General features: G+C 36.7%; 1 protein-coding gene across 2 annotated transcripts; it reads right to left on the reverse strand.

Moving 5' to 3' along the window:
• Positions 1-755: 755 nt before the first annotated feature.
• Positions 756-26,219, reverse strand: kif7 (kinesin family member 7). Of its 2 annotated transcripts, none has more exons than XM_081359353.1 (19): positions 26,081-26,219; positions 23,221-23,611; positions 22,559-22,759; positions 20,503-20,890; positions 18,964-19,507; positions 18,634-18,801; positions 17,642-17,839; positions 16,176-16,324; positions 14,595-14,719; positions 14,300-14,461; positions 11,634-11,836; positions 9,183-9,380; positions 8,108-8,233; positions 6,512-6,688; positions 6,208-6,423; positions 4,752-4,958; positions 4,082-4,280; positions 3,711-3,872; positions 756-1,618 (listed from the first exon to the last, which is right to left on the reverse strand). In XM_081359353.1, the coding sequence occupies exons 1-19, from the start codon at positions 26,096-26,098 to the stop codon at positions 1,239-1,241; spliced, it is 4,212 nt and encodes a 1,403-aa protein (XP_081215479.1). In that variant the 5' UTR covers positions 26,099-26,219; the 3' UTR covers positions 756-1,238. The 2 variants fall into 2 exon arrangements, with proteins under 2 accessions (XP_081215479.1, XP_081215480.1); XM_081359354.1 differs by having other exon boundaries at positions 18,634-18,777; positions 26,081-26,204.
• Between the last annotated feature and the right edge of the window lie 809 nt (positions 26,220-27,028).

The following is a 27,028-nucleotide window of genomic DNA, read 5'->3' on the forward strand; positions in this document are numbered from 1 at the left end:
CATCCTTTGTCACGTGTCAGACTCCAAACGATAGAACATCATATCCACCTTATTTTGCAGGTAAGAGCGGCTTCCAGTGTTATTCGCTTCGTTATTTTTAGCTGTACAAAACAGCTCGTTATGCTGCTTGATATTGCAAACTGATATTTCTTACTATATTATTTTAATGTAATGTCTTAATTATAAACACGCGGGTTTGTAGCGTAAACACTTTTACAGTTCACTGAACTTTGATATATTCTTCTCGTCATTTCCTTATAGCGACTAATAAATGTAAAGTCTCGAACATTCATAGAAAACACCATACTTCCGTGTTGAAAAATGTGTTTTCGACACCGACAGAGGGCGTACGTTTATTTTTTAGCATCAAGCTTCACTTCCACCGATGGACCGGAGGAGGGCGCACGCAGACAAAAGATCACTTGCTTTCAAAACAAGACGTTTGAGTCGTTAAATGTGTCGTCAAATGAGTCTTTTGCCTCAAATTCAGTTTTATGTTACTACAAACCAACTTGGCTATTAATGGTTAAAACCAGACAGTAAAAATGAGCAAATACGCTTTTAGCTATCGCGCATAGTCGCTGCGAACAAAGGATACAGATGACAGGCATTGGTATTGAGCAATTTACACATCTCTGCTTACGGCGTTGCGTTTTACGCCGCTCTAGCTGATTTATTTAACACTTTTCAAATATATAATTACATAAACGTACAGTATATATACGGATATACAGATGTATAGGCTCTATCAGTTGGACAAAACCACGCGGGCTAGTGGCGCAATGGATAACGCGTCTGACTACGGATCAGAAGATTCTAGGTTCGACTCCTGGCTAGCTCGTTCATCTTTTCCAAATTCACTTACAATCGCGATGTGTTTAGTCTTGCTTCTTCGATATTGGCCTTTATTTGTTTTTCATTTCAAATGAAATGTGGTCTGATTGAAGATTTTTTGTTGTGTCAATGCAACAGTTTTTATTTCACTATTTAGAAAAAAAAAAAAAAAACTTTTACTTTACATTCACTAAAATGTTGTCCAGGAGTGTCAGAAACCTGCAACAGTTCCCTAAAAAGTGCTTGAAATGTGACCGAATGCATCAAAAGTACATTTCAAAGATGACTGATGACCGACAAAGTACAAGTAAATAATATCAGACATTTTTAGCAATGAAAAAGAGATTCAGTATTCTAAAAAAAATGGAACAATACTGAAGATATTAACTGTACAAAGTTCTTTACTACATTGGATTTTTCCGAACATCAATTATTGTTGAATTGGAATTAAGTGGTCCCGTGTTAAGGCTCGATCTCCTTGATTCTCTCCGTGGTCTTGTGAGGGGCAGAGAGGCCGTCCCACTCCACTGTGTGGAATTCATGCCAGGCTGAATTATTCTGTTATTTGGCAGTTCACAAGCTGCTCTCTGCCTGAGCTCCTCCATGCTGTACTGGTCCTCTGTGGGGAGAGAAGAGCGCCTCCATGTCGGAGGAAGAGGGGCATGAACCAGCTCCCGCATCTCTTCTCTTGACTTCTGAACTCTTTCCGACTCAGACTTCAGACTTCCATCTTCAATAACTCTGCCTTGGATCCCACATAAAAGCCGTCCGTCACAATTTGCACCTGAGAAAGGTGTAGTAAAAAAAACAAAGATGGTAAAAAAAGTAAAAAATTCTGAAAATTAAAAATGTGGTTCCAGACCCATGTTATTTGCTTGATTCCATGAAACAAAGATTTGCAGTCTGCACTGCAATGCATCACAACATGACCAAGGAGTGCCTGCAAACCTGGCATGTTTTTTGTCTAAGGCACCATTTTATAACTAAAACACAAGCATAAGTGAGATCTTTGAACTCTGGCAGTGGATAACGTCTTAATTTAAATCTGTTCCTTGCACACCAACTTCAGAAGACTTGAATATAATCATACAAATCATATGGATAACTGCTAATTAATTATGATATTTTGAGCTTTGATGGTATAAATTGCACACAAAAAAAGTTTGCTTTTATTGAAAAAAGAAAACATTAGGCCAGAACAACTAGATTTAAAGTGCCCCTATTATGGATTTTTGCACAATTCCTTTCATGCAGTGAAAAGGTATAATAATAGGGGAGAGTGTGTAATGTAGCTGTATGTGGATGTAAACAGTCTACAAAGTTGTAAAGCTGAAAGTGCATAATAAATAGTTATTTTATCTCAAAAGAGAGTTGACTCTAACCCGCTCGTTTGGACTTCAAATCTATTTTCGTGAAGTTCACACGTCTCAACTTACTACATTTGCATAATGCCCGCCTACGTTCTGCGTGGATAGGACATCTTGCTGTAGCTTGTTCGTGTGGATATCACGTCGTCAAGACGCTGTGCTCTCCGCTGTGAGAGTAAATGCGGTTTATTTTCACTTCCAAAGGATGAAGCTGTGAAGAATCAGTGGTTAAAATTCATCTTTACAGCGATACCACAGCAGTATAATCCCTTCATTTCACTGACTACTGCTTCTGAAATCTCAGAGTTCAACGTGGGATTCGCAAAACGCTTGCTTGCTGGCGTTTTTCTTCAGACACGCAGTAGACCAATCAAAACAGACTGAGCTGTCTGGCCAATCAGAGTTGAGTAGCTCGCGGTAAGGAGGGATTTATAGAGATTGATTCATCCATCGAATCGTTTGAGAATCGTTGAAAAATGTGGTGATGTGCAATGTATATTATGAGAAAATGAAACAGTGTTTTGACCTTTGATGCATGTAAACCTGTTGTAGGAGACCTCCAAAAACAAAATTAGGAGACTTTAAAAAAAGCATAATAGGGGCACTTTAAAAAAGAACAAGTTTTTAGAAATATGTTTTTAGATTAATGTTTCCTTTAAGACCTAATATTTACTTTACTTCTTAGTAGTGCGGTCGAATCTATTAATCGCATCGAACATAAAGTCTGTGTTTACATAATATACTGTATGTGTGTGTGTGTGTATATATATGATTATTATATTTATATTTATTACATGGCTTGGCTGAATTCCAATATAGAATGCGGTCTGTTATTTCTTTATAACAGACCGCTGCGAAGTATAACAGACCGTTGCCATGAAAAACAGCGCGTTGCTATGGACGCGGAACGGACTATTTTCTTTAGCGGAAGCAATACAATCGTTTTTAAATCAATAACCCCTTTTTAAATCAATAATTCGCGGCAAATTATTTATTTATTTTGTAGGTAGCCATGTAATAAGCGGGATAATGTATAGTGAGCCGGTTGTTATAGTGAATAACAACCCCTTCAGGCTGATTCAAGATCCCTCCGCTTCGCGTCGGGATCCCGTTCAGCCTGTCGGGGTTGTTATTCACTATAACAACCGGCTCACTATACATTATCCCTTACATAACATATATATACGTCTGTGTGTGTGAGAGTGTATGCATACATACACATACATATACACACACATATATATGTATATATATATATATATATATTTATATATAAAATAATATATATATACATACATACATGTAAAAAAGGCTTTTATGTTGTATGCAATTAATTGAGATTAATTGATTTTACAGCACTACTTAGTGAAAAAACAACTCATTTTATGAAGGTGGGGGGAGGAGACTGTAAAAAGATGATTCAATAAAAACATGAACAATAAAATGTTGACTAAAATACTGATTTAAAAAAAACATTGAAAATGAACATTGTTACCGAGCCGTTCTCACCTTTGCTTTGTTCCCCAGCATGATTTACAGGGCCACACATTTCCCTCAGTTTGATGTTCAGCTCCTGATTTGCTATTTTGCAGAAGTTCAGCTCTTTGCTGAGGTTGTGGATCAAGCACTCATACTGCCGCTGTCTACCAGCCAGACCCTCATCCATTTGCTCTGGAAACACAATAAATCGCCAATACATCTATAGCTGCTATGAACAAACCAGAGATCCATTCTCCAGTGTTGTTTTGCAGTTACACATGCTTTAGCACTGGCTATGTTCTATAACCATGGATAATAGAGCATAAAGCAAGGATAAATCTAGTGAACGTTCTTGAGTCTGTGCTTATGTGGATGAAGACTGCAGGAGTCAGGACTCAAACCTCGGCACTGCTGCAGCAGAAGCTGGATGTTTCTCTCGAGCTCTTTCTGCTGCTGGGTGAGTCTGCGATCCGCCTCGAGCTGCTGTCTTTCCAGAGCTGCTTCCAACCACACAACCATATTCTGCTGCTCCTCGACTCTCAGCTCCAGCTCAGCTAGAGCCAGCTGCAGCCTCCGTTCTTCCTCTCGAAGACACACAACCTTTTCAACACACACCAAGCATTATATCAGGGCTAAAGAGTGGCAGGTCAAGCAAATAAACAAATATTTCAATTTACTTGCGCAGCGCTTTCACAATGCATGCTGTTCCAAAATCACACAATAACACAAATCTTCACCTTTCCCTGATGTGTTAAACAGCTAAACTAATAAGCTGTATTAAAAGGAAGCATGAATATAAAAATAATGTAAGAAAACGTGTGTCTACATTTGCCAAAACTGGGTAAATGTGACCACTCAGGCTAGAAGCTAATGTGTGGCTGTGAAAAACACTGATAAAATTTTGTTATTGTTTGACAAAGAACTGGTGCTGGTCTGCCAACTGAAACGATAATAGATCGCACCTCTTCGAATATAACTCACCACCAAAAACAAGTACGCTTAAATGTCAGCCTATAACTTCACGAAGAAGGTTAATGAGAAGAATCTGAGGAAACTCGGATGCCGTCTGACCTTATCGAAGTATTTACAAAGCAGAGCTCTAGTTTCCGAGCCGGACAGATTGGAGAGTTTGGCCATCAGGTTCATCTCCCACTGGGTTAGCATGCTCCCTGACGCCCGCAACTGCCTCTGCCTCTGGGTGATCGCCTCGTTTTTGTACTCGATAGCAGCATCCAGAGCCTCAATGGCCTCGTCCAACTGGAACAGTGTTCGCTCCTCCTGATGTTTAACAGAGGACAGGGCAGCTTTAATAAATGGAATTTGCACATCATCCAAACATGGTTGGTTTGGAGGTTTTCACGCCAAAAGTTGCAGAATTCTAAAGCATACATTTGGCTAGGACTTTCTCATTTCAGAATTTGAAATTTTAGAATTCTTAAAACTTGTAAGAATTCTAAAAGTTCACAAATTCTAAAATTCTATTTCAGAAGTTGAAAATTTAGAATTTTAAGTTTGACTTCAAAATTCTAAAGCATAAATTAGGATGGATATTCTAATTCCAGAAGTTAAAATTTTAAAACTTTTAAGAGTTTAAGAATTCTAAAATTCTAAAGCATAAATGTGGCTAGGATATTCTAATTCCAGAAGTAACACTTTTTTAGAATTCTTAAAACTTTTAAGAATTCTAAGTTTGATTTAAAAAAAAATGTTAAGCATAAAATTGGATAGATATTCTAATTCCAGAAGTTAAAATTTTAGAATTAAACTTTTAAGAATTCAAAAACGCTAAAGCGTAAATTTGGCTAGGATATTCTAATTCCACGTTCCACATAAACGTTTACAGCATTTAAGGTTGGAATACACTACACAACTTTTAAAATCTAAGGCATCATACTCGCTGATTGTAAATATATTTACAGAGAAAACAGAAACATGCACCTTGCTGGTAGGAGACGCATGACAAAGAAAACAATATTTTCGAAGATCTGTGTAAAATATCAAACATGTTTCATATCCTTTGATTGGATGGAATCATAGTGTAAAGCTAAAAAATCTAATTGTGCGCACATCACACACTACATGATTTTAAATGAAATGTCAATTTCAACTACCGAAATTCTGCAGACTGGCTACTGTTGACTCTTCCAGAAAGAAAATTGGGGCAAAAATCTGGGAAAAAGGGTGTATTAAAAGTAAAGTGTAGTGTATTCCATTAAGCCTTAAGTTAGCTAGGACATCCTAACTCTACAACTTTAATCATTCTAAAATTCTGAAGCCTGCAAACGAGATGCAGAAACATGTTCTGTGTGAACTGGCCTCAGAATTATAATGTTGTAACCTTTAATAATTCTAAAATTCTGAAGCTTGCAAATGAGATGCAGAAACATGTTCTGTGTGAACTGGCCTCAGAATTATAGTGCTGTAAATTATAAAATGATGCAAACAAATCTGGATGAGAATTTCAAAATTCTAACACATTCAAACAATGTTTATTGGTAAGTACTTCTAAAATTCTTCTAAATTTCACCTCAGGAGAGAGCAGGTTGCCCTGTCTCAGTTTGTCGTCCAGCTCCACCCTCTGTTTGAAGAGCTGGTCCTTCTCCTGCCGGAGGTTGGAGATCTCCTGTCTGATCTGCTGAGAGTCCTGAGCGCTGCCACTACGCAGAAGACCGTTCCTCTCAGTGAGCTCCCGTTCCAGAGACTCGATTCGGCTCGACAAGGTCAACAGGTCTTTACTGAGAGCCTGCAGAGAAAATAGACCATACCAACTTTAAAAGACTCATAAAGGGGTGTATGATGGGACGAAGCAAAGCCACAGAGTTTACACAGACCTGACTAGAGCGAAGCTTTTTGGATTCCAAGCCACTGCGTTCCAAGAGCAAGGCCTCTTTTTTGGCTAAGATCTCCTCTCTCTTGGTCAGCTCTCCTTCAAGGTCATCAAGTCCACGCCGTTGACCCAGAACCTTCTCCATTTCCTCATCAAGCCAGCGTTTCTGCTCCTCTATCTTCTGCTCAACCACAGATATTTTTAATGCAATTACTTATATATTAAATACATGGAACTGCTTCTGAAACGTCAAATGATAAAATACGTTTTGCAAAAATAAATGGGAATATACTGCAAAATATAATGCAATATATTACATAAAACATTTCCATATATGGAAAACTAGTGCTTATATTTTTCAATATACTGCAAAATATGCATTGAGCATGTATGGCTATATATTAATACAAATAAAATGTTTATAAATGAAGACAAAAATAGCATTACATGTAATATTCACAAAATTGTATCCTTTATTGTGTACATGTGTATATTGGACATACATGTTCCCATATAAATGTGAATGTATGTGTATACACACACATTTACGGAATGAGTTACAACAGATTTCTAGTTCCCAACATGCTTTGCTTCTGACTGTTAAAGGAGAGCTAATGTTTTGATTGAAATTAAGTGTTATTTAATGTGTTTTGCTTAATATTATGTATAGGGGGAGATTTGTTAGTGTTTAATGTTCTATTAATTTGGAATTTAAAAGGTTTTCTGGTATATCTGAGATTTTGGGGTTACCATTGTGCTGAAGAGGAGAGCCCGTTGTTAGGTTGACGATTGGCCAAACAACATCAAGACTATAATTACTGTATTTTAAAAGTAATGGCTGTGCATTCCTCAGCACTGTGATAGTCTCTTGGCTAAATACTTTAGTACATGCAGGTGTGCTTGTGCTTTTGTTAACTAGCTTAAAATTATGAAATATTTATAATGTAAATGATTAAAAAAATATATAATATATATAAATGATATAAATGTGTGATTATGGTGCATAAGCAAATTTATCTGTGATCTATTACACATGCAGTACCATATCTGATCATATATACATCTATATATTATGAAGTGTATTACTGAATATAAAATTACATACATTATGATATATTAGTATTATTAATATATATGTATTATTCAATATATTTCAATATATTAACCCAATATATTATTCATCATATATATAGGGAAATATATTTTCTTTTCATAAGGGTTTACTCATCAGATGCTGTTATTCAAAGTGGAACTGCATTCAAGGTATACATTTTAACTATATGTTAATTCCCTAGGAATCAAACCCACAATCATGACCTTAGAAATAGCAAATGCATTGCTTCAAGGTAAATAACATACAAAACCTGTATCAATATCAGGCTGAGAGGGATTTGGGCAACAAAATGAACTGTTGAAACAAGCTACTGAAATATACCCTCAGCCACAAGGAAACAATAATAAAAGTCTTTCAAACGTCAGTCAAACTATTAAACACCATGTCTGAGTAAACAGATCTAAAAATAATATTTTATTGCGAGGTAATAGCTGTGGGAAGGGTTTGATGAAAAGCCCACAATTTCGTTTTTCCGTCTGAACCCACCTGCTGTTCCTCTAGTGATACGACCGAGCCGTTACTTCCACTTCTCCTCTGTCGCTGGAAGGCAGCGATTTCCTCCGTCTTAATCCTCAGAATTTTCTGCTGCTGTTCGTTCTTTATCTCCAGCTCCTTTGAGAACGAGAAAGACGCTGTTTGGTAAATCATTCACTATTGAAAAAACAAGAATAACTGGGAGGCTGAGGTTTCTCTGTAGATTTGTATTGTACAGAATACAGAAACAAAAATGACTAATGCTGGCCCTTACAGAACAGAACTGAGGAAAAAAAACCCTGTGATGAACACTCCAAAAAAGACCATTAAATGTGCAATTTCTGCAACACCAGCAGCACCACACAAAGAAGGCCTGATCTGAAGTGAACAAGACAGAAAAATAGCATAAATTGTATATTTTATGAAGAAATTGTATGTTTATATTTTATACACTACTATTCGAAAGTTTGGGTTTTTGTTCATGTCTCCAAAGAAGTCTCACCAAGGCTGCATCCATTTGATACTATAAAAAACAGTAATATTGTGAAATATCATTACAATTTTAATCTGTTTTAAAAAGTAATTTACTCCTGTGATGGCAAAGCTGAATTTTCAGCATCATTCCTCCAGTCTTCAGTGTCACATGATCCCTAAGAAATCATTCTAATATGCTGATTTGCTGCTCAAGGAACATTTCTTATTATGACCAATGATGAATCCATATTTTTTGGTGGAAACTGAAATACATTTTTTCAAGATTCTTTGATGAATAGTTTAAAAGAACAGCATTTATTTAAAAAAATCTTTGTAACATCAAAAAGATTTCACTTCTAAAGTCAGTCACTTCATTTCTCTCTCTTTAAGAAAATATCTTACTGAACCTCACACTTTTAAATGGTAGTCCATTTTATATTTTATGAAGAAAAACCACAGTCTAGAAATAATTATTTCTGCAATTCCACTGCTAGTGAAGCATAAATTACACGCTTCACTTTCAATTACATCTGTACTCTGGATGTCTCCCAGGCTCCGTTCCCCACCTGCGCCGATAATAGGCCGAACGCAACACTGAGGTCAATCGGCTCACCTTGACTCTGTGCTTTCCTTTCTGCATCTCACTCTCCAGCCGTCTCTTCTGCTGGCTCTCCTCTCGCAGGCGGCGCTGCAGAAGGTCCTGCTGCTGCTTCATGTTCTGCACGTTCCTCTCCAGCTCCTGCACACGGCGCTCGCTCTGCGCAGACAGGGAGGCCAGCTGCGCAGTGTCCCGCTGCTTCTGCTTCAACACCTGAAGGCACAGCACATGTGCAGGGCTATATTTATATTGCCAGAAAGCCAGAATATACAGAATAAGAATGAAGAATTGCTGTAGGATATATAGGGACATTTCTTAATGCCTCCGTTAACTTATTCAAAGGTTCTTCAAATATGATAACTGAACCTGAATGCTGCTCTTTCAATAAATATCTGCAGTATATATGTATTAAGAAAGTCCTTTTCTCATTTTATTTTATATTTGGTTTCAATTTCCAAATGTTCTGAACGTACTTAAAGGCACACTATGTAATTTTTCACCACTAGAGGTCATTTATTCAAAACAAAGGCGTAGCTTGATGACGCCTTGTTTTCGCGGAATCATGGGAGTTGTTGTCTTCACCTCTACAGCCGGTGGAGAATACGACAGGACTCGGGCAGTAATCATATTCATGGATGGCCCGTAATGTATTAAAGGGGTGGTAAAACACGATTTCACTTTTCTAACTTTAGTTAGTGTGTAATGTTGCTGTTTGAGCATAAACAACATCTGCAAAGTTACAACGTTCAAAGTTTAAAGCAAAGGGAGATATTTGCTTTTAAAGAAATCAATTTCTAAGAACTACAGAAACGGCTGAGAAGGACTACACGACATTCCTGTGGGCTTGCTGACATCACTAAGCCCAACATTTACATAAACCCCTCCTCTGGGAACACAATACATAGAGGGGGCGAGGCCATTTTATGTTGCTTTGGAGAAGAGTTGTTGTGGTAGTAGAGTGTCGTTGCCGCTATGCCGTCGAAACGCTGTTATTTTCACCCAGATTGCAGGTCCACTTTGTTCAGTCTTCCTAAGGACGGTTACAATTTATTTTTAACTTGGTCCCTCATAATTATAATCCAAATGTTGCTCTCTGTGCTGCACATTTTCCGGAGGAAAGCTTCCTCAATCTACACGAGTTACAATGCAGGATTCACATATTATTGGGTTAATAGTTCTGGCGACAGATATTTAGCTACAATCGTTTTAAATATACAAAAGTAACAGTGTCATATAGCGATCACAATAGATCTGCAGTCTTAAAAAAAACATACCTTTCTGAAACGTCCTTTAACAGCCGTTCTTGAACAGGTTCTGCTCGATCCTCTCCTCTAACATTCTCTGGGTCTGATTCAGGCTCAAACTGGTATGGGAATATTAACGCCGTTGTTTACTGAAGCACAAACTACCGGTGAGGGTAAGGGGCGTTTCCGAAACAACGTGCACTTGGCGGTTAGCGAATCACAACACACTGGGTCAGCTAACCAATCTGAGCCCATTGCGTATTTTTGAGGGCGGGGCTTCTTAGAACCAGGAAATCATCCGACCGTTTTTAGAAGGAGGGACATAGCAGTGTAGAATAATGGTTAAATATGTGAAAAATAATGCGACTTTTAAAAAAAGAAGCATGAACACATGTTACAGTGCACCCCACAAACACAATCAAGCCTTCGAAAAAAGGTGTTTTACCACCCCTTTAAAGATTTATTAATGTCACGAAGACCTTCGGAGCGATTGCTAATGAGAGACAAGTGCGACACACGGCTCGAGAGCAGTGGAGTTTTTATTATGCTGCAGCCGCCGCTTCGGTTTCTTCCAGTCATGCGTATGTTGGGTATCGCAGCGCTGTTTTATCATAGATACATTTGAGTGTGTTGAAAGTTGTTATAAAGCTACTCTGTGCGTTCGCTTGGCGGCTACTATATGATACACTTGTTGCACACTGCAATGAGCTAGATCGATTTTAGGCATGGTAAAAATGGTACTCACAGTAAATCAAGACTAACTGTGTTGAGCTGTATAACGATGATTAGTTTTCAGTCGATGAATATATCCAAACAGTTGTATGTTTGGATATAACGCGGGTATGATGTCATTGATAGGCAACGCACGGACACGATCCGTGTCCTCGTTAAAACTGCTTATTTCTCTGGATTTAAACATTCTTAGACTATGTGGGATAACGTAAGCGCACAAATCAACAAAAAATATAACATTGTTCTAGTGGTTTTTTAATATTACATAGTGTGACTTTAATGCTGTTATATACCTAAAAAAAACATTTATATATTTTTTCTATATTTTGTAATTTGTGTCTTTGCTTCTTTTATTATTGTTTCAGTTCATGCTGTAGAAATACTACAATTTTGATATTGTGACAACCCTAAAACCTTTATAGAGAAACGCCACTCAAAAGAGATTTCCATAATGATGCCTTTCGGCAAGGCAAAGCTGGCAGACACAGACCTGAACTTTGCTCTGCGCAGCTGCGATTTTCCTCCTGCACTCCTGAGCTTTAGAGCGGTCAGCGGCATTACGGCCGCCCTGAACCTCCAGGTCCTGCAGCTGCTTTTGTGCCTCCGTAAGCTCCGCACGGGCCTGCTCCACCTCGGCTTCCAGCTCAGAGATCTTACAACTGTACTGTCTGTTCATGGCCTGGGCATCCTTACCTACAGAGAAAGACAGGACATGATCATTATAACAGAACACTGATAATGATAAACTCATAATGGACGATGAGAAAAGTTTGGGGTCTGTATGTTTTAGAAGGATGTGTTAAATTGAACAAAAGTGACAGTAAAGACATTCATAATGTTACAAAATATTTCTATTTCAAATAAATGCTGTTCTTTTGATATTTCTATTCATCAAAGAATCCTGAAAAATAGATATCACAGTTTCCACAAAAATATTAAGCAGAAAAACTGTTTTCAACATTGATAATAATAAGAAATGTTTTTTTGAGCAGCAAATCAGCATATTAGAATGATTTCTGAAGGATCATGTGACACTGAAGACTGGAGTAATGATGCTGAAAATTCAATTTACATTGAATAAATTAAAATTGTAAACTCAAGTCAATATAAATCTTTTATAGTAAATAGTAAATATTAAAGTTATTAGAAATTGTAATATTTCACAATATCACTGACAGTTTTTTTTTCTTCAGTTTTTTTTTAATAAAAATAAATGTAGCCTTGGTGAACATAAGAGACTTCTTTCAAAAACATTTAAAAAATCTTTCCAACACTGACATTATATGTTTGAATTGAGCTGCTATTATTGTGTCACTTTCTAATGCAAACAATGAATTTTATAGAAAATTCAATATGTTTCTTTTTGGATATCTAAATCAAGTCCCATTAAAATGTGCCATCTGTTGGAGTCGTGACCTAGCGGTTCGCATACATGCTTGGATATATTGAGTTGGGGTGTCGTCATGCAAAATAAAAGTGACCATTTACAGATAAGACTATAACCATAAAATATCCTTTAAGCAGCTCTCAAGCACATTAAACAGCACAAGCATCTGTCACAAAACACTGGGCGAATGAAACTCAATGAGCTTTTTTAAAGCATTTAATATAACATGCTCCCACGCTTTGGACTTGTATCGTGAATGTTTCCGCTGCAGCAAAGCTCTGTGACCTCTGCCATTTTGTTTCATAGAAATGTGTTTTTCACTGCTGTAAAGTGGTACAACTGACGAACGTGCCTGATTGCACAGACAGATGGTGGAGTTGGTTGTTAATACTTTTTTCATTATTAATTATTTTATTCATTAGTCATTACACATTGTTTGGGCACATAAAGTGCTGCAGGGATGACGTATTTCATGACGGATAGGTTATTATTTTTGTAGGCCAACCTGGAAGAGATGATGGACTCTGGGTGAGGCTTTATATTTTGTTATACAATTAAAAAAGACTGTATAATTGCATTTCTTCAACTAAATAAAAAAAAAATTCTTGGTAATTAGTCAGTAAATTAAAGGCGACATATTATGCAAAATTCACTTTTATATTATTTTTGAACATATTTAATGTGTCTGCAGTGTGTGTACACAACCACATTTTACATTGTGCTAAAAATCCATCCACCCCGTTTGTTATTTTCCCCATAAATCTGAAACTGAACCTCACCAGAGCATTTAACAGCAGCATTCAAGTAAGAAATGTATTCTTTTTAAAGACACAAAGCTTTTCAATCAAGATCAGTGAGTGATTTTCTGTTTTCCTTTAGTCGTTTGTACCATATTAACAGCATATACAGTGGGTACTGTATATTATGCTGCGTCACTTTAATACACAGATCTAATATACATGCGATTTCTTTCCCACAGACATAACCGACTGCATTTGTGAACTGTGTTTTTGACATAATCTTGAGTGTATTTGACAGTTTAAGGCAATAAGACGTGAAAGAGAAATTAGTTTAATACTCAAGGGACGCGCCGTCTGACAGGCAGCTTTCTCTGTGTGTGCACTCAGAAAACCATATATCAGAACTTTAAACTGATATGGCTTTATGCAAATAAATGCAATCAAATAAAAAAATTTCAGGATGACAAAGAACTGCACTGCCACATGAGCGTGGCCGCCACAGAGATGATAATCAAAACCAAACAGATATTTTGTTAGTTTGAGTATCTGAGGCATGAGCTGTAAAGGCTCTGCCCACTTCTGTAAAGCGGGTTGGGGAGCAGCAGCTCATTTGCATTTAAAGATACATTCACGAAAACATCCCTTCCACTCAAAAATTAGCATTTGCAACATGGTACAATTAATGATCCGTGGAGAATTTTGAGCTGAAACTTTACAGACACATTCTACGGACACCTAAGACTTATATTACATCTTGTAAAAAGGGGTATAATAGGTCCCCTTTAAGTAAACACAGGCAGTCGTAAAATAGAGAACTAAAGAAACAAATTGAAAGCAATTGAAAAAAATATATAAATCATGTAAACTGCTTTTCCAGTTGAGATTAATGCAATTATCATAATAAAAGCATACAAATATTTCCAGGTATTACAGTCTTATTTATATACTACAGATACTGTAGAAAACATGTTTTATGTTATTTTAATATTGACTTAGTACTGGTACAATAGGTTTTCCCAATGACCTCACCTGTTTTGACAAGCTCTTTAATGAGTTCCTCCTTCATGCGGATGGTGATGGAGAGCTCTCTGATCTTCTGCTGTGCCTGGAGAAGCCCTCTCTCCGAGCAGAACTCACCTCCAAAACCTCTCACGCTCTCCCACACCGAGCTCTCGCCAATGCTGCTGTTAGCTGGAGAATCAATCAAAACAAATCAAAGTGAACTGACTGAATGCTGGAAAGAAACTACTGTGGACCGGAGTCCTTCCGTGAAACACTGAGACCCTCAAGGCTTGTCAAATGTTTTCAAGGATGTTTAACTCACATGTGCGTCTTGTGCATTGTATGCCCAGAGGATGGCCAAGACCAAGTGCCTGAGGCAGCAGAGCCCTGGTAGAAGATCCTTGGAGCATTGGAGCTTCTTTTTTCGTCCATGTTACATTGATAGATCTGACAAAAAAATGGCAATGCTAAATAGATTTGTAAATACAGTAGATAGCCATTTCTTCTCAATTAAAGGGGCTACATGTAAAGTTCAGAAACCCTTGTTATAAGTGACACCGGTGGCTGTTAAGTGAACTGCAGCCAGCAACTTATTCCTTGTGCTTGCACCTGTACTCACGTAATGCACAAGAAACTGAACTTGATTCAAGGCCCAGATATACTTAAGTTGGAAATATCTTTTCAGAGATATACTGTTAACAAACATCCTGACGCTGTCCACGCTGTTGAGAACGATGTTTGGATGAATATGTAAATATTAGGGCTTGCATAGACTAGTCGAGTAGTCGACAGATCGACTACTTCAACCACTAGTCGACGCTGTCGGAAACAATCGACTACTCGAGCGTCCATTAAACATAAATGAATTAAAAATGGCGAACGTCACCAACAGACACCACGTGTCAGATGTGTGGAAGAATTTCATCAAGGATGACAAAAATATTGTAATTTGGCCAACTCTGCAAGAGGCCGTTCACATATTGCTTCTAAAAACGTGTGGAAAGCGCGCGCGGCCGTGCCGCTGTCTCCTACAAGCGCTCCCGTGGCGTCTGTCGTTGCTATGCAACCAAACCGCGCTCTACATGATGACGACGAAGAAGTATCATTCAGCAAAGGATTCATTTATTTCTAGCCCTTGCATTAGCTTTACTACTAGATATATTTCTGGAGATGAGAAGGAAAAACCCGCCTGGACAAACTAGCGCACCACGTCCGTTGCTTTCATTATGAGCGCGTTCGCCGCGCGCCTACATTTGAAATAACGACCTTGAGCGCGGAAAAGACGCGATATGTGAACGGCCCCTAGAAGCAGACGTCTGAAATGAAAGGCACGAATGGCTATTTATTTGGCTTTAGACTGTTACATGCAAATTTAAAAATGAAATGTCATAATTATAATGTTTTGAGAGTTTACTTATGTAATTGTTGCATTAGGCTATGAATTAATAAATGTTTATTGATAAGATCTAGCTATTTCATGTCTTTTCATATACAGTAGCATAAACGACGAGTAGTCGAGTAACTCGAGTATTGTTTTGATAAGAAATCGACTAGCAGAAATCAGTAGTCGTGCAACCCCTAGTAAATATGTTCTGTGTGCTTTCCTCTAAACAACAAAATAACCACACAACAACAAATGACAGCGGTGAGAAAACAGCAGTCAAGAAAGCACCTGATCATAGCAATCTGGCTGCAATTCACCAGCATCATGTCGAGTCCTTCACATACAATTCAGTCTGCAGGCTTTCACAGACAACCTAGAAAGTCGAAGGTGATCTTGTTTTTTAAGTTGATACAAGCGGATCATACATTGCCAATAAAAAAGCGATCAATACATGGAAATTCTTACATATAGCCCCTTTAACCTTCTCATCAGCATTAGGAGTAATACCATCTTCCATACTTGCGTTTATCTCTGGTGGTTTGAACATGTCCATCTTCATCTCGGTTCACTCCTTTTCCAGAAGTTTCATAGTATGCATTTCCATGTCCGCTGTCCCACTGGGTCTGGTCTGAAAATGAGCTGCTGTCCACTGACGGACCCATTTCAACCTAAAAAACAGTTTGCATAAAGGTAAAAAAAAAAAGTCAACCGCAAATCATTTGAACTCATATTAATGCGCTAAATCTATATCTACAATTTCAACAAAAATAATGCTAATGAACTATATTATTTGGCAGAAGAACTTATTTTATTAGTGTATTTAATGAACCAAAAATATTAAATAATAATTTGAATTTATAATAATTTTGGGGTTGTTAGGGCACCAGATATACTGTAAAATACCTGATATACACACACAAATGCACATCATTTGAATTCATATTAATGCTCCAAAAAATTTGCTCCCCATGCATTTATCTGATAAAAAAAATCCAGTAATATTGTGAAATATTATTCCTATTTAAAAGAACTGTTTTCTATGTTAATATATTTAAAATTGATTCTTGTGATGTCACATGATCCTTTAGAAATCATTCTAATATGCTGATTTGCAGCCCAAGAAAGATTTCTTATTATTATCAATGTTGAAAACAAAGATGTGCTGCTTAATATTTTTGTGAAAAATATTTTTTGCGATTTTTTGGTAACAATGGAAAAACAGTTTACTGTCACGTAATGAATTTAATGCAACCTTGATGAATAAAAGTATAAATTTTTCCACAAAAAAAAAAAAAAAGACTTACTGATCAAACTTTTGAACAGTAGCTTTAGATTACTTTAATAATCTTGACTAGGGCTGTAAAATATAAACACTAGAATGTGAACCAAAGTCAAAGTCACTGTAAACGTATGCGTTTCTGTTGTTTTATCCTCATTTTGCAATTGACTAATTTTCAAAAAAACACAAACAAATAATATAAGTAACAAATACTATATAGTAAACAAACAATGTAGGCAATCGTAAATTCAGCAAGTTACTTCATCACTGCTGTTACAGCTGATATATTCTCGTCACTGCCATCTGTCGTTTCGGAGAATGGCTGGTGCCAAGCGAAAGCACAAACAAGGCTTAACACACAGCCGCTCATGGCTTATTGCTTTAATAAATAACCCTGTCTCCAGACAATACATCAAATGCCAGCTTGTCATACAACAGGCTTGAAAAGTGGGTTTAGGGTGTATAATTGTCTGTTAAGAAATCACAGTGTTATCTTGGCAATTAGCAGAATTTGTTTGGATCAGAGAATATGTGGGTGAAGTAAAAACACAGAACAAGACAGCGTGTGTGACAACTGTTTGAAGATGTTTGTGTACTACTGACGGCTCAGCCCAGGTGGCGGCAGCTGTGTATTGTATCTTGAATTAAAATTGATGCGTGTTTGCGGCCGAGGGTGCTGTGATACAAATCAAAACTTATCAATTACCTGTCTGGCGAGGCTTCTGCCCACATCACTGTCGCAGGGAGGAGTGAGGCGGCCGGAGCTGTCGGATGTCTGCAGCAGTGAGTGGATAGGAGCAGTGTGAGGTCTCTGTTTCAGGTGGAGCAGTCCCACTCCACCAGGCTGGGTTAACAGACTGTGAAGCTCGGCTATTAGATCCTGCTGCTCTTGTAGCTTATCGCTCTAGGAAAGAGAGAAAACAACAAGCAGTTAAATCCTTGTGAAAATACCAAAGATGTCCCCAGTACTGGTTTAAGGATTAAGTGTGTTCAGACAGAAGACAGTGTTTTACCAATGCATTTTCATGATTTTCCTATGACATTTCCGGTTTGTTTGTAATTACTGGATGAGGATTTTTAAAAATCATTTTTGATTCAGAATAGTTCACTGATAAATTACCCTTGTGGGTAACACTTTATAATAACTGCATGCAATGAATCATTAGTTAAGCATTTGTAAATAGTTAATTCATCATTTATAAAGCACTAATAGACATTAATAAACAGTTTATAAATACAGCTATAAATGAGTTACTCTTGATTTATAAACATTTCTATAATGTGTTTAATAATTGTATTTTCATACTTTATTAATTATCAATTCATCATTTTTTAAGTATTACATTATTTACAAACCAGTTATTTAGAAGTTGTCAGTGGTTCATAAGATAATTTCATTCATAAGTTCATAAGTAAATATACATCTTATTATTTAGACATAGTAATAGTTACTCAGTGTGTGCTTTATTAACACGTATTCCTACTGTAATTCATGATTAATTCAGGTAGTTATAAAACATTTAGTAGTGGTCAGTTAACTATTTTTGTGAGCTCATCTAAAGTGAGGACTATTTATGCCTTGTAAAGCTTTTACAAAGGAGATTTGTAAAAACTCTGGAATATAACTGGAACATATAGCACAAATAAATCTTCATTCAAAAACACAACTAAAAGCGCAGAGAATTTCAATCCCCTCACCTGCTGTTTGTACTGTTCCATGGCATCTTCCAGAGCTGCTAGAAAATCAGTGTTTTCTTGTTCTAGTTGCTGTATCTGGGCTTGCAGATGGGAAATGTAGTCCTCGTGGTCTCCGTTCCAATCCTCTTTGACATGGTCAGGATCCTTTGGCATAAATAAATCCCACTTCTGTGAGAATTATGCAGATAATCACATAGTTTACATCATGCGAGCATATCTGAAATTAATGCTTGAGAAATAATGACCTGACAAGATGCATAATTGCCTTTTTATGATGAAGTGTTAAACATAAAATATTCATATTTGAAAATGGATGTGCCTGCAGCCAACCTGGTTGTTCAATGCAGCCCGCCCCCTTTTTAGCGCAGTGCTGTCCTCAGTAGAGCTGCTCTCAATGCCACTGTCCAGCCCCGATGCTGAGGTCAGGCCGCTGCGTTCCTCCTCAACGGCACAAAGCCACTCTTTCACCCGCAGGAGCTGACCTGCGCTCAGAGTTCCTTCCCCCTGCAGCTCCGTCAAAAGCCTGTAGGCCGAGTCTGTGCACGTCCGGTAGTGGCCGCTCTCTGCTTGCAGCTTTCTCACGTCCAAAAGCTCAAAGGGCCGAAGTCTCTTCTCGGGGTCGGAGCGAGCGATGATACGGGTTTCAGAGCGCTGGCGGTTTTCAAGAGCTCGTCTTAACGCTTTGATCTGGAGTTCAAGGCCTTCGACGCGGTCAGGTTCCCCCCGGCAGTTGACTGTGGCCCGGTTCTGGATGTTACGAGCCCGCTTGGCATAGTTGAGTGTATTTAGGCTCTCATCAAAGTCCGAGGAGGAAGGGCTTATGCAGGCAATCATGAGGGTTTTGGCGTTGCCTCCAAGAGAATCCTTTAAGATCCTGACAACAAGATGCAACGCAGATTGACATCTTCAACCTCGAAAGCCTTTAAACTATATAAAGGCGACATGCCCTCTTCCCAAAACCCTTCCCTATAAACTTACCACTGAGAGCATTGCAATCAGATATAGGAAAGGTGAGCAGCAACGTGTGAAAAAGAAGTCTCTTATGCTCACCACGTTTAATTTATTTGATCAAATACAATACAGTAAAAATACTACTGTTTTTTTAACTATTTTTACTAACACTATCAAAATTATTAATAACATTTTATATTTTACAATGTAATTTATTCCTGTGATGCAAAGCTGAATTTTCAGCATCATTACTCCAGTCTTCAGTGTCACATGATCCTTCAGAAATCATTCTAATATGATGATTTGCTGTTCAAGAAACATTTCTTATTATTATAAACAGTTGTGCCGTTTAATATTTTTGTGGAATCATGATGATTTATTTTCATGGCTTCTTTGATGAACAAAAGGTTAAAAAGTGCAGCATTTATTTGAAATAGATATAAATATTTTCTTTAATTATGTCTTTACTTTCGCTATTCCTCAGTTTAATGCATCCTTGTGGAATAAAAGTATTAATTTCTTTAAAAAAACAACAACAATAAATTACATTTTAAAATATATTAAATAAGAAAACAGTTATAAATGCAGCCTTGGTGAACATAAGTGACTTTTTTCAATTTACTGACTAAATTTTGAACAGCAGTATGTCACAACCTAAATTTTTACATTTTCTAAACAAACAAAAAAGTCAGTGGTGCTTAGTTTTAGAGACCTACGTCTACTTTTAAGAAAAAGTAAAAAAATTCACTTGTTTAAAAGACAATATATAATTTACATTCAAAAAAATAAAATCTGCTTAAGATTTTTCCTGTTGACATTAAAAAACAGCCTTTCTGTATTATCCCAAACTTTAAGAGTAAGCAATAGTAGTGATTCTTGCATTAGCAAACACTACTTTTAGCATAAAAAGATTTGTACCTGGCGATTTTGGAATCCCTGTATGGAATATGGGTGCCTTTTCTTTTGGGGTCCCCAAGCGCTCCAATGACATTTCCGAGAGCGAGAAGTCCACTGTTGATCTGAATGCTCTCCTTGAGCCGTTCACCGGTGTTGCCGGTTTTGAGGATTCGCTCCGATCCAGCCAGATCCACAAAATGGAATTTGGAAGAGAGGATCTGCACAGTCCTGGATGCTGCTCGGGAACCTCCACGCCTCTGTTCCATGAGCACCGTGAAGATGGTGTGAGAGCGACTGGAGTGGGGGTTCATCTGGGTGGCCCCTGTGTGACGGGCCGTCTTTCCTGACTCTAAGAGACTCAGCACCTCGTCAAGTCCCTCCACTTCACATTCCTTCACACCACAAAGCACTGTGGGAATACACAAAAGATGTCTTTCTTTTTCTGAATAGTCACGTATTGCTGAAAAACACTTCAGCAATCTAAAATTTCCTGATTAGTCGACTAGTCTAAATGGGCCGTTTTGAAGAATCACAACACAAAACACAAAAAAAGTTGTGTCCCAAATGACGCACTATTTATTCAACAGTGTAGTGTATGAACTTTATAATGTTGTTTTGTCATAGCCCCTCCCCCTCCGCTACGTAATTAAAGCTGCGACAGTCGAGTGCATGAAGTGTCCAACATTCCACAATTCATTTTTTCTGTTAAATAAATGCATCATCTGGGTATTTAAAGTACACTTTTCTTTTTGGAATTTTCAGTGTGAACAAATGACTTTTTCTACTACAAAATGGCATGGAATAGTACATAAGTACGCGAATTGGGACACACCTTAAAGGGATAGTTCACCCAAAAATTAAATGTTGTCATTTACTCACCACCTTCAAGTTGCTTCAAAACTGTATGAGTTTCTTTCTTCTATTGAACACAAAAGAAGATATTTTGAAGAATGTCGGTAACCAAATACCATGTAAGTCAATGGCTATCGTCAACTGTCTGGTTACCAACATTCTTCAAAATATCTTCTTTTGTGTTAAACTGAAAGAAACAGTTTGTTAAATTGAAAGAAACTCATACAGGTTTGGAACAACATGAGGCTGAGTAAATGATGACAACATTTACATTTTTTGGGTGAACTGTCCCTTTAAGTTCATAAAAAACAGAAACAGAAAATTAAGCATTTTAACAAAGGAGAAGCATACCAAAAGTAAAAAATAATAATAAACAGATGCTCTCAGGAATTTGAGGGGTCTTTTTCAACTTATGGGCAGCTGACATGATTTCAAGTTTTATGTGCAATGTGACATACTATAATTAATGCAAAAAAAAAAAAAATTCAACAATAATTCTTAGAAATGTATTATGTATTATAGAATAACATTATTTATAAATATAAATTTTAAACAATAATAATTCTTTAATAAACGAAGCAATTTCAAGAGGGTCCTCACACCATCGGTGCTCGGGCCCTAATTATTTATTTTTATGCTAAAAAAAAATTTAGTCAGTCAACTAGCTTTACAGGAAACCCACAAAGTAGCTGATTTTGAGAAAATGTACACTAGCATTCGAAAGTTTGGGCTCAGTAAAAAACATTTATGAACACTTTTATTCAGGACTTTTTATAAATGCATTAAATCGATCAAAAAGGACAGTAAATACATTTTTAATGGTACAAACATTTTCTGTTTCAAATGTTCTTTTGAACTTTCTACTTATCAAAGAATCTTGAAAAAAATGTATTACAGTGTCCACAAAAATATCAAGCATAATATTAAAATAATTTTCTACACTGATAATAATAAGAAAGGCTTTTTGAGCACTGCAGCAAATCTGCAGAATATTTGTAAAGGATCATTGGAGACTGGAGAAATGGCTGATGAAAATTCAGATTTGTATCAAAGTATTACTTTCTTTTCTGCATTTTTGGTCAAATAAATGCAGCATTGGTGAGCATAAAAGACTTTTTTTTTTTTTTTTTTTAAATCTCACCAAACCCAAACTTTTGAACGGTAATATAGTTTTGCACATCGCTACTTATTCTACATCTTGCATCAGTTTTCCTCGCAAACTTACCTATGTTGCCCTTTTCATCCTCTCGAATATGTATGTCTTTACTGGCCGTCTCAACTTCCAAAAGGTCTCTGAAGACCTCTTTGTAAACCTCCATGTACGACACTCGGACAGAGAAGTCAACAAGGTCATTCTCATCCAGCAGTTTGAAGATCTCGGCCACAGCTCTGGGAATGATGCCCTGCTCGTCATCCCTAAAAGCAGCTGCGGCCAAAAAACCAACAGAAGGTTAATGAATAACTCTATGAGGCAGAATGCTAAAACGCAAGATCTCAGATTGCGAGTGGAGCGGTGGCAACTGAACCGGGGGAGGTGTTGCTGGCAGAACGAATGTGCAAACTTGTGGAAGCATTTTAACAAGACAGACAAAGCCTTTCCTAGCTTTAATGTGAATCATATCTGGTCTAGATGAAGCACATTTATAATAAAATGCTGTAAGGAATTGAACTTAGGCATGCTTTTGATCTGTTTACTCAACACATTAGCTGTCACAATACTCAATATACCTCCAATAAAATAAAAACATTGCACTTCTATAAATTGATGAATTTTACATCATTAATAACACTATTATTTTACTGTTTATTAATGTGAAGCTGCTTTGAAACAATCTGTACAAGCACTATGTAAATAAATGTGACTTGACTTCCATATAAAAGACTCACAAATGTTGGCTTCTCCAATGGTGTAGGTTTTGCCCGAGCCGGTCTGCCCGTAGGCAAAAACCGTGGCATTGAAACCATTAAAGAAGGCCTCGATGAGAGGTTGAACACAGTCTGTATACACATCCTCCTGTGTAGAGCTTTCCTCAAACACAAAGTCACAGTGGAAGTGGCGGCCATTGCCCAGGGTGACCCTCTTCTCCTCTGGATCTGCAGTGATGCAACTCTCATGGTTGTGCAAAATCTCTTTGGGAAGCAGGGGACGCACCCGGATGGCCACCTGTACAGCGGTTTCCTCTACCTTACTTTGGCCAACTCCTTTGGGAGACATTTCTGAGATGATTAGCAGACCCTCATTACTTCTGTGGTGCTGTGACACTGCTTCCTTTAGGCGCTGAATTAAATAAGAAATATGGATTAATAGAGTAAAGGGCAAAACATCTTTGACAAAGACCTTTCAATGAATCTCTAGGTCAATAATAATAGGGTCATTCCATGTCAACTCAACCTGAGGTTCTGAAGAAAGACTAACATAAACAGTGATGATAAAAGGCAAAATATTAAATACCATATATAAATAATTGGAGTGATTCACTTTTTTTAGATTAGATTAGAAGGTCTATTAGTAAATTATTTTGTCTTTAGCAATCTTTGTAGCATTAAATACCAATTGAGACAGTTTTTTCCCCCAAAGTTGGCATGCCTGTAATTTAAAAAGTACTAAAGATTTCTCAATATGTTTTTTTTTCCACATTTTCAGTGGTCAAAAACCAATCGTAACTTATGAAGTATTAAAGATAACTCAAGTTAATAGACCTAGGTGTTGTTTCTCTCCCCAGGTCTAATAACTCTTGGTAGCACCAGAATCAGTTGAAATGAACAAAAACTGAATCCCTGAAACTGATTCAAATATATAATCCTATGAATAAACTATTGAGAGCAAGTTAATATGCCTCAACTTGATCATTTCAGTATTTTTGGTATGTTCAATGCAGTTGTTTTGATAGAAGTAAAGAGGATACATTACTATTAACATTATTTGCTCATCAGAAATTCCTATTTCAATACAATGAGTATCAGCTGTTTGAAAGTTGCCCATACTTGGTTTTCGACCATTTAAAATGGCTAAAGTTCAAAAATTTGGAGCTGCATTGAGATCCTCATATCTCTGGCAATGGACCATATACCCTAGGGTCTTAAAAATGAAGATACCAAAAGAAAAGTGTGTTGAGAACCAGAATCTAAAAGGATATTGAGATATCTTTAACACCTCTAGAGTTAAAGACAAGCAAACTTTGGAAAAACAATATTTTGGTACTCAGACAGGCATGTTCTAAGCAGTTGTTTTCGAGAGTAACGAGATACATTTCTAGTTCATTAATATTATTTAAGACATTCCTCTTCAAAAGAAAGTATCAGCTGTGTGCAAAGTGAACCACATTTGTTTTTTTGACCACTGAAAATGAGTTCAATTTAACAATTTACTCACGGAGCCACATCGCGATCCCAATATCTCTGGAACTGAAACATGTGCCCTTTACAAATAAGATACTAACAGAAAGATTTGTCAAGAAATTATAAAAGGATATCATATTAAGATATATTTAATACATCTTGAGTTACAGGCATGCAAACTTTAAGGGTGGGGGAGTCTCCATTGGCATATAATGAAAGGATTGCTAAAGAAGACCACAGAATTTACTAATCGACCTCTTAATTTATATTAAAAAAAAATACACAAAGTCATTTTTCTCCCACTTGTAATTTGGCTCCAAATCTCAGGTGAAAACTGTTATTTTGACATCCTCTACAAAATAGTGGATTACTCAGTAAATATACTGTGACATTTAACATTTTGGATGCCATCAATAATAATGGTTACCTTCAGAAAAAACATATTATCAAAATAAAAAATGTGGTTCATTTGACATGGAATGACTCAATAATCATTTTTTATTTTTAGATTGTTTAAGGTCACTTTAAATAAAAATTCAGCAACATTTTCATTCTACTACAATTTCTAAATTTCTACACAACACTAAAGCTGATTGAAAATATACATATGTATTATTTATGAACTAGTAAGCACATTCTGGGGGGGGGGTGTCAAAATATGTTACATGTTAACATATCTGGGATTTAATTAAAATGCATATCAAACAAGCAAGCAACATTTAAAAAGCATATTAGAATTTTTAGTTAATGCAAGCAAACATTAAAAGGCCATGGTTTAACAGATGGAATGGTATTTGCTTACGTATAATTTAGTTTAAAAAAAAAAAAATTTAATGGTTTTGTTAAAGTGCATCTTTTGTAATTGAAGTAACATACTGATCTGTCACAACATGATAACCCAATTATGAAAAACAACTATGCAGACAAACACAATCTATGGAACAATCACTAGGGGCTAACTCTATACAATAAATTAAAACAACTAAAAGACAATAAAACTACAATCATGAAATAATCACAAAACGAAACAATAGGCCATAAACAAACAACTTTCAGTGTTCGTATCTTTTTGAGAAAAGTTTCATTTGGATCGAAACATAAACAAAAACATGCAACAGCAAATAAAAGTATTTCCTCACACATTTCCAACACAACAAATGACGAGATATGGAAAGTCTCAGCGAGTTCATAACTATGCAGAGGAATGTGTTTAACTTTTTCCCTAAAGTCAGATTAGCCTAGCCGCTAGCAAATGTATTAAAAGTTAAAATCTCTTTAGCACACACTGAAAACAAAGCTCAAAACACGCACGCGTGGATTTGCCTGCAACACATATAGCGCGTGCACGCACGCAAGCTGCAACTGTTATGTAAAGTTTTTAGTGGTTTTTCATAACTTCCAAACTTACTGTTGTTTCCGAGTCCATCAATCTGAGTCCTCAGGGCACATCCCATTCCTATTCCCAGAGCCCATTCCCTGGATCCAGACCAGCCCATGACGAGCGCAGTGGATGCAGTGATGTCATTCAGTCGGCTCCCCAAATGCCTGAGTAAAATCTGACTTGCAGCGGTTCTTTGTTTACTTTTGTTTGTTGTGATATTTTGATAGGCTAACGCTAACTAGAGAAATTATCTTTATCACGAAACCTATAAAACGAAACCTTTGTGTTTTACAAACAAGTGAAAAGTAGCCGCATTGTGTTTGCATTTGTAATAGTGATAATAAAAAAACAATATTAAATTGATGATTTTGTTTGTAACCAGCCTGTATAGCTTATAGTGGATACTGGGGCTAGTTGTCACACTTTAGCCTACTCATTTGAAAGTCAGTTTTGTCAGAGGCACGAACCTTATAACCAAAGAGTCTTGATTACGAAAAAACATGACTGTGATATACGCATCTGTCTGTCTATATATCTATACATGTATATATGGCCTATATAGCAACGTCTGGATGAGTCTACTAACAGTATCATCTATAGGCTACTAACCGTGGCACTCTCAAATCCCTTAGTGAGTTGCTCCAGGTACACATCCAGACTGAGAGTGCATTGGCTGAAATGTCTGTATGTATTTTAATTATTGTATTTGCTTTTTTCTTATTGTTTGTTTGTTTGTTTTGTTTGTTTTTTTATCTGTTCTGTCTTGCGTGGCTTTTGGACATGAGTCTAGCAAATAAACTGAATTGAATTTATATATATATATATATATATATATATATATATATATATATATATATATATATATATATATATATATATATATATATAAATAAACAATCAATTGAACACATATTTTCCACAGTGTATAGGGTTAGTTGTCACAATAGAACCTGTCATCAGCCAAATTAAAAGTGT

This window comes from Scardinius erythrophthalmus (assembly GCF_964197995.2).
Source record: "Scardinius erythrophthalmus genome assembly, chromosome: 2".
In the NCBI taxonomy this organism is placed as follows: domain Eukaryota; kingdom Metazoa; phylum Chordata; class Actinopteri; order Cypriniformes; family Leuciscidae; genus Scardinius; species Scardinius erythrophthalmus.

Excerpts from the sequence above, each read along its gene's own strand:
- kif7 (XM_081359353.1), bottom strand. Across the intron at positions 20,891-22,558 it reads GGATGAAAAGGGCAACATAG|TGCTTTGTGGTGTGAAGGAA; the intron begins GTAAGTTTGCGA and ends GTATTCCCACAG. Across the intron at positions 8,234-9,182 it reads AAGGAAAGCACAGAGTCAAG|GAGCTGGAGATAAAGAACGA; the intron begins GTGAGCCGATTG and ends TCGTTCTCAAAG.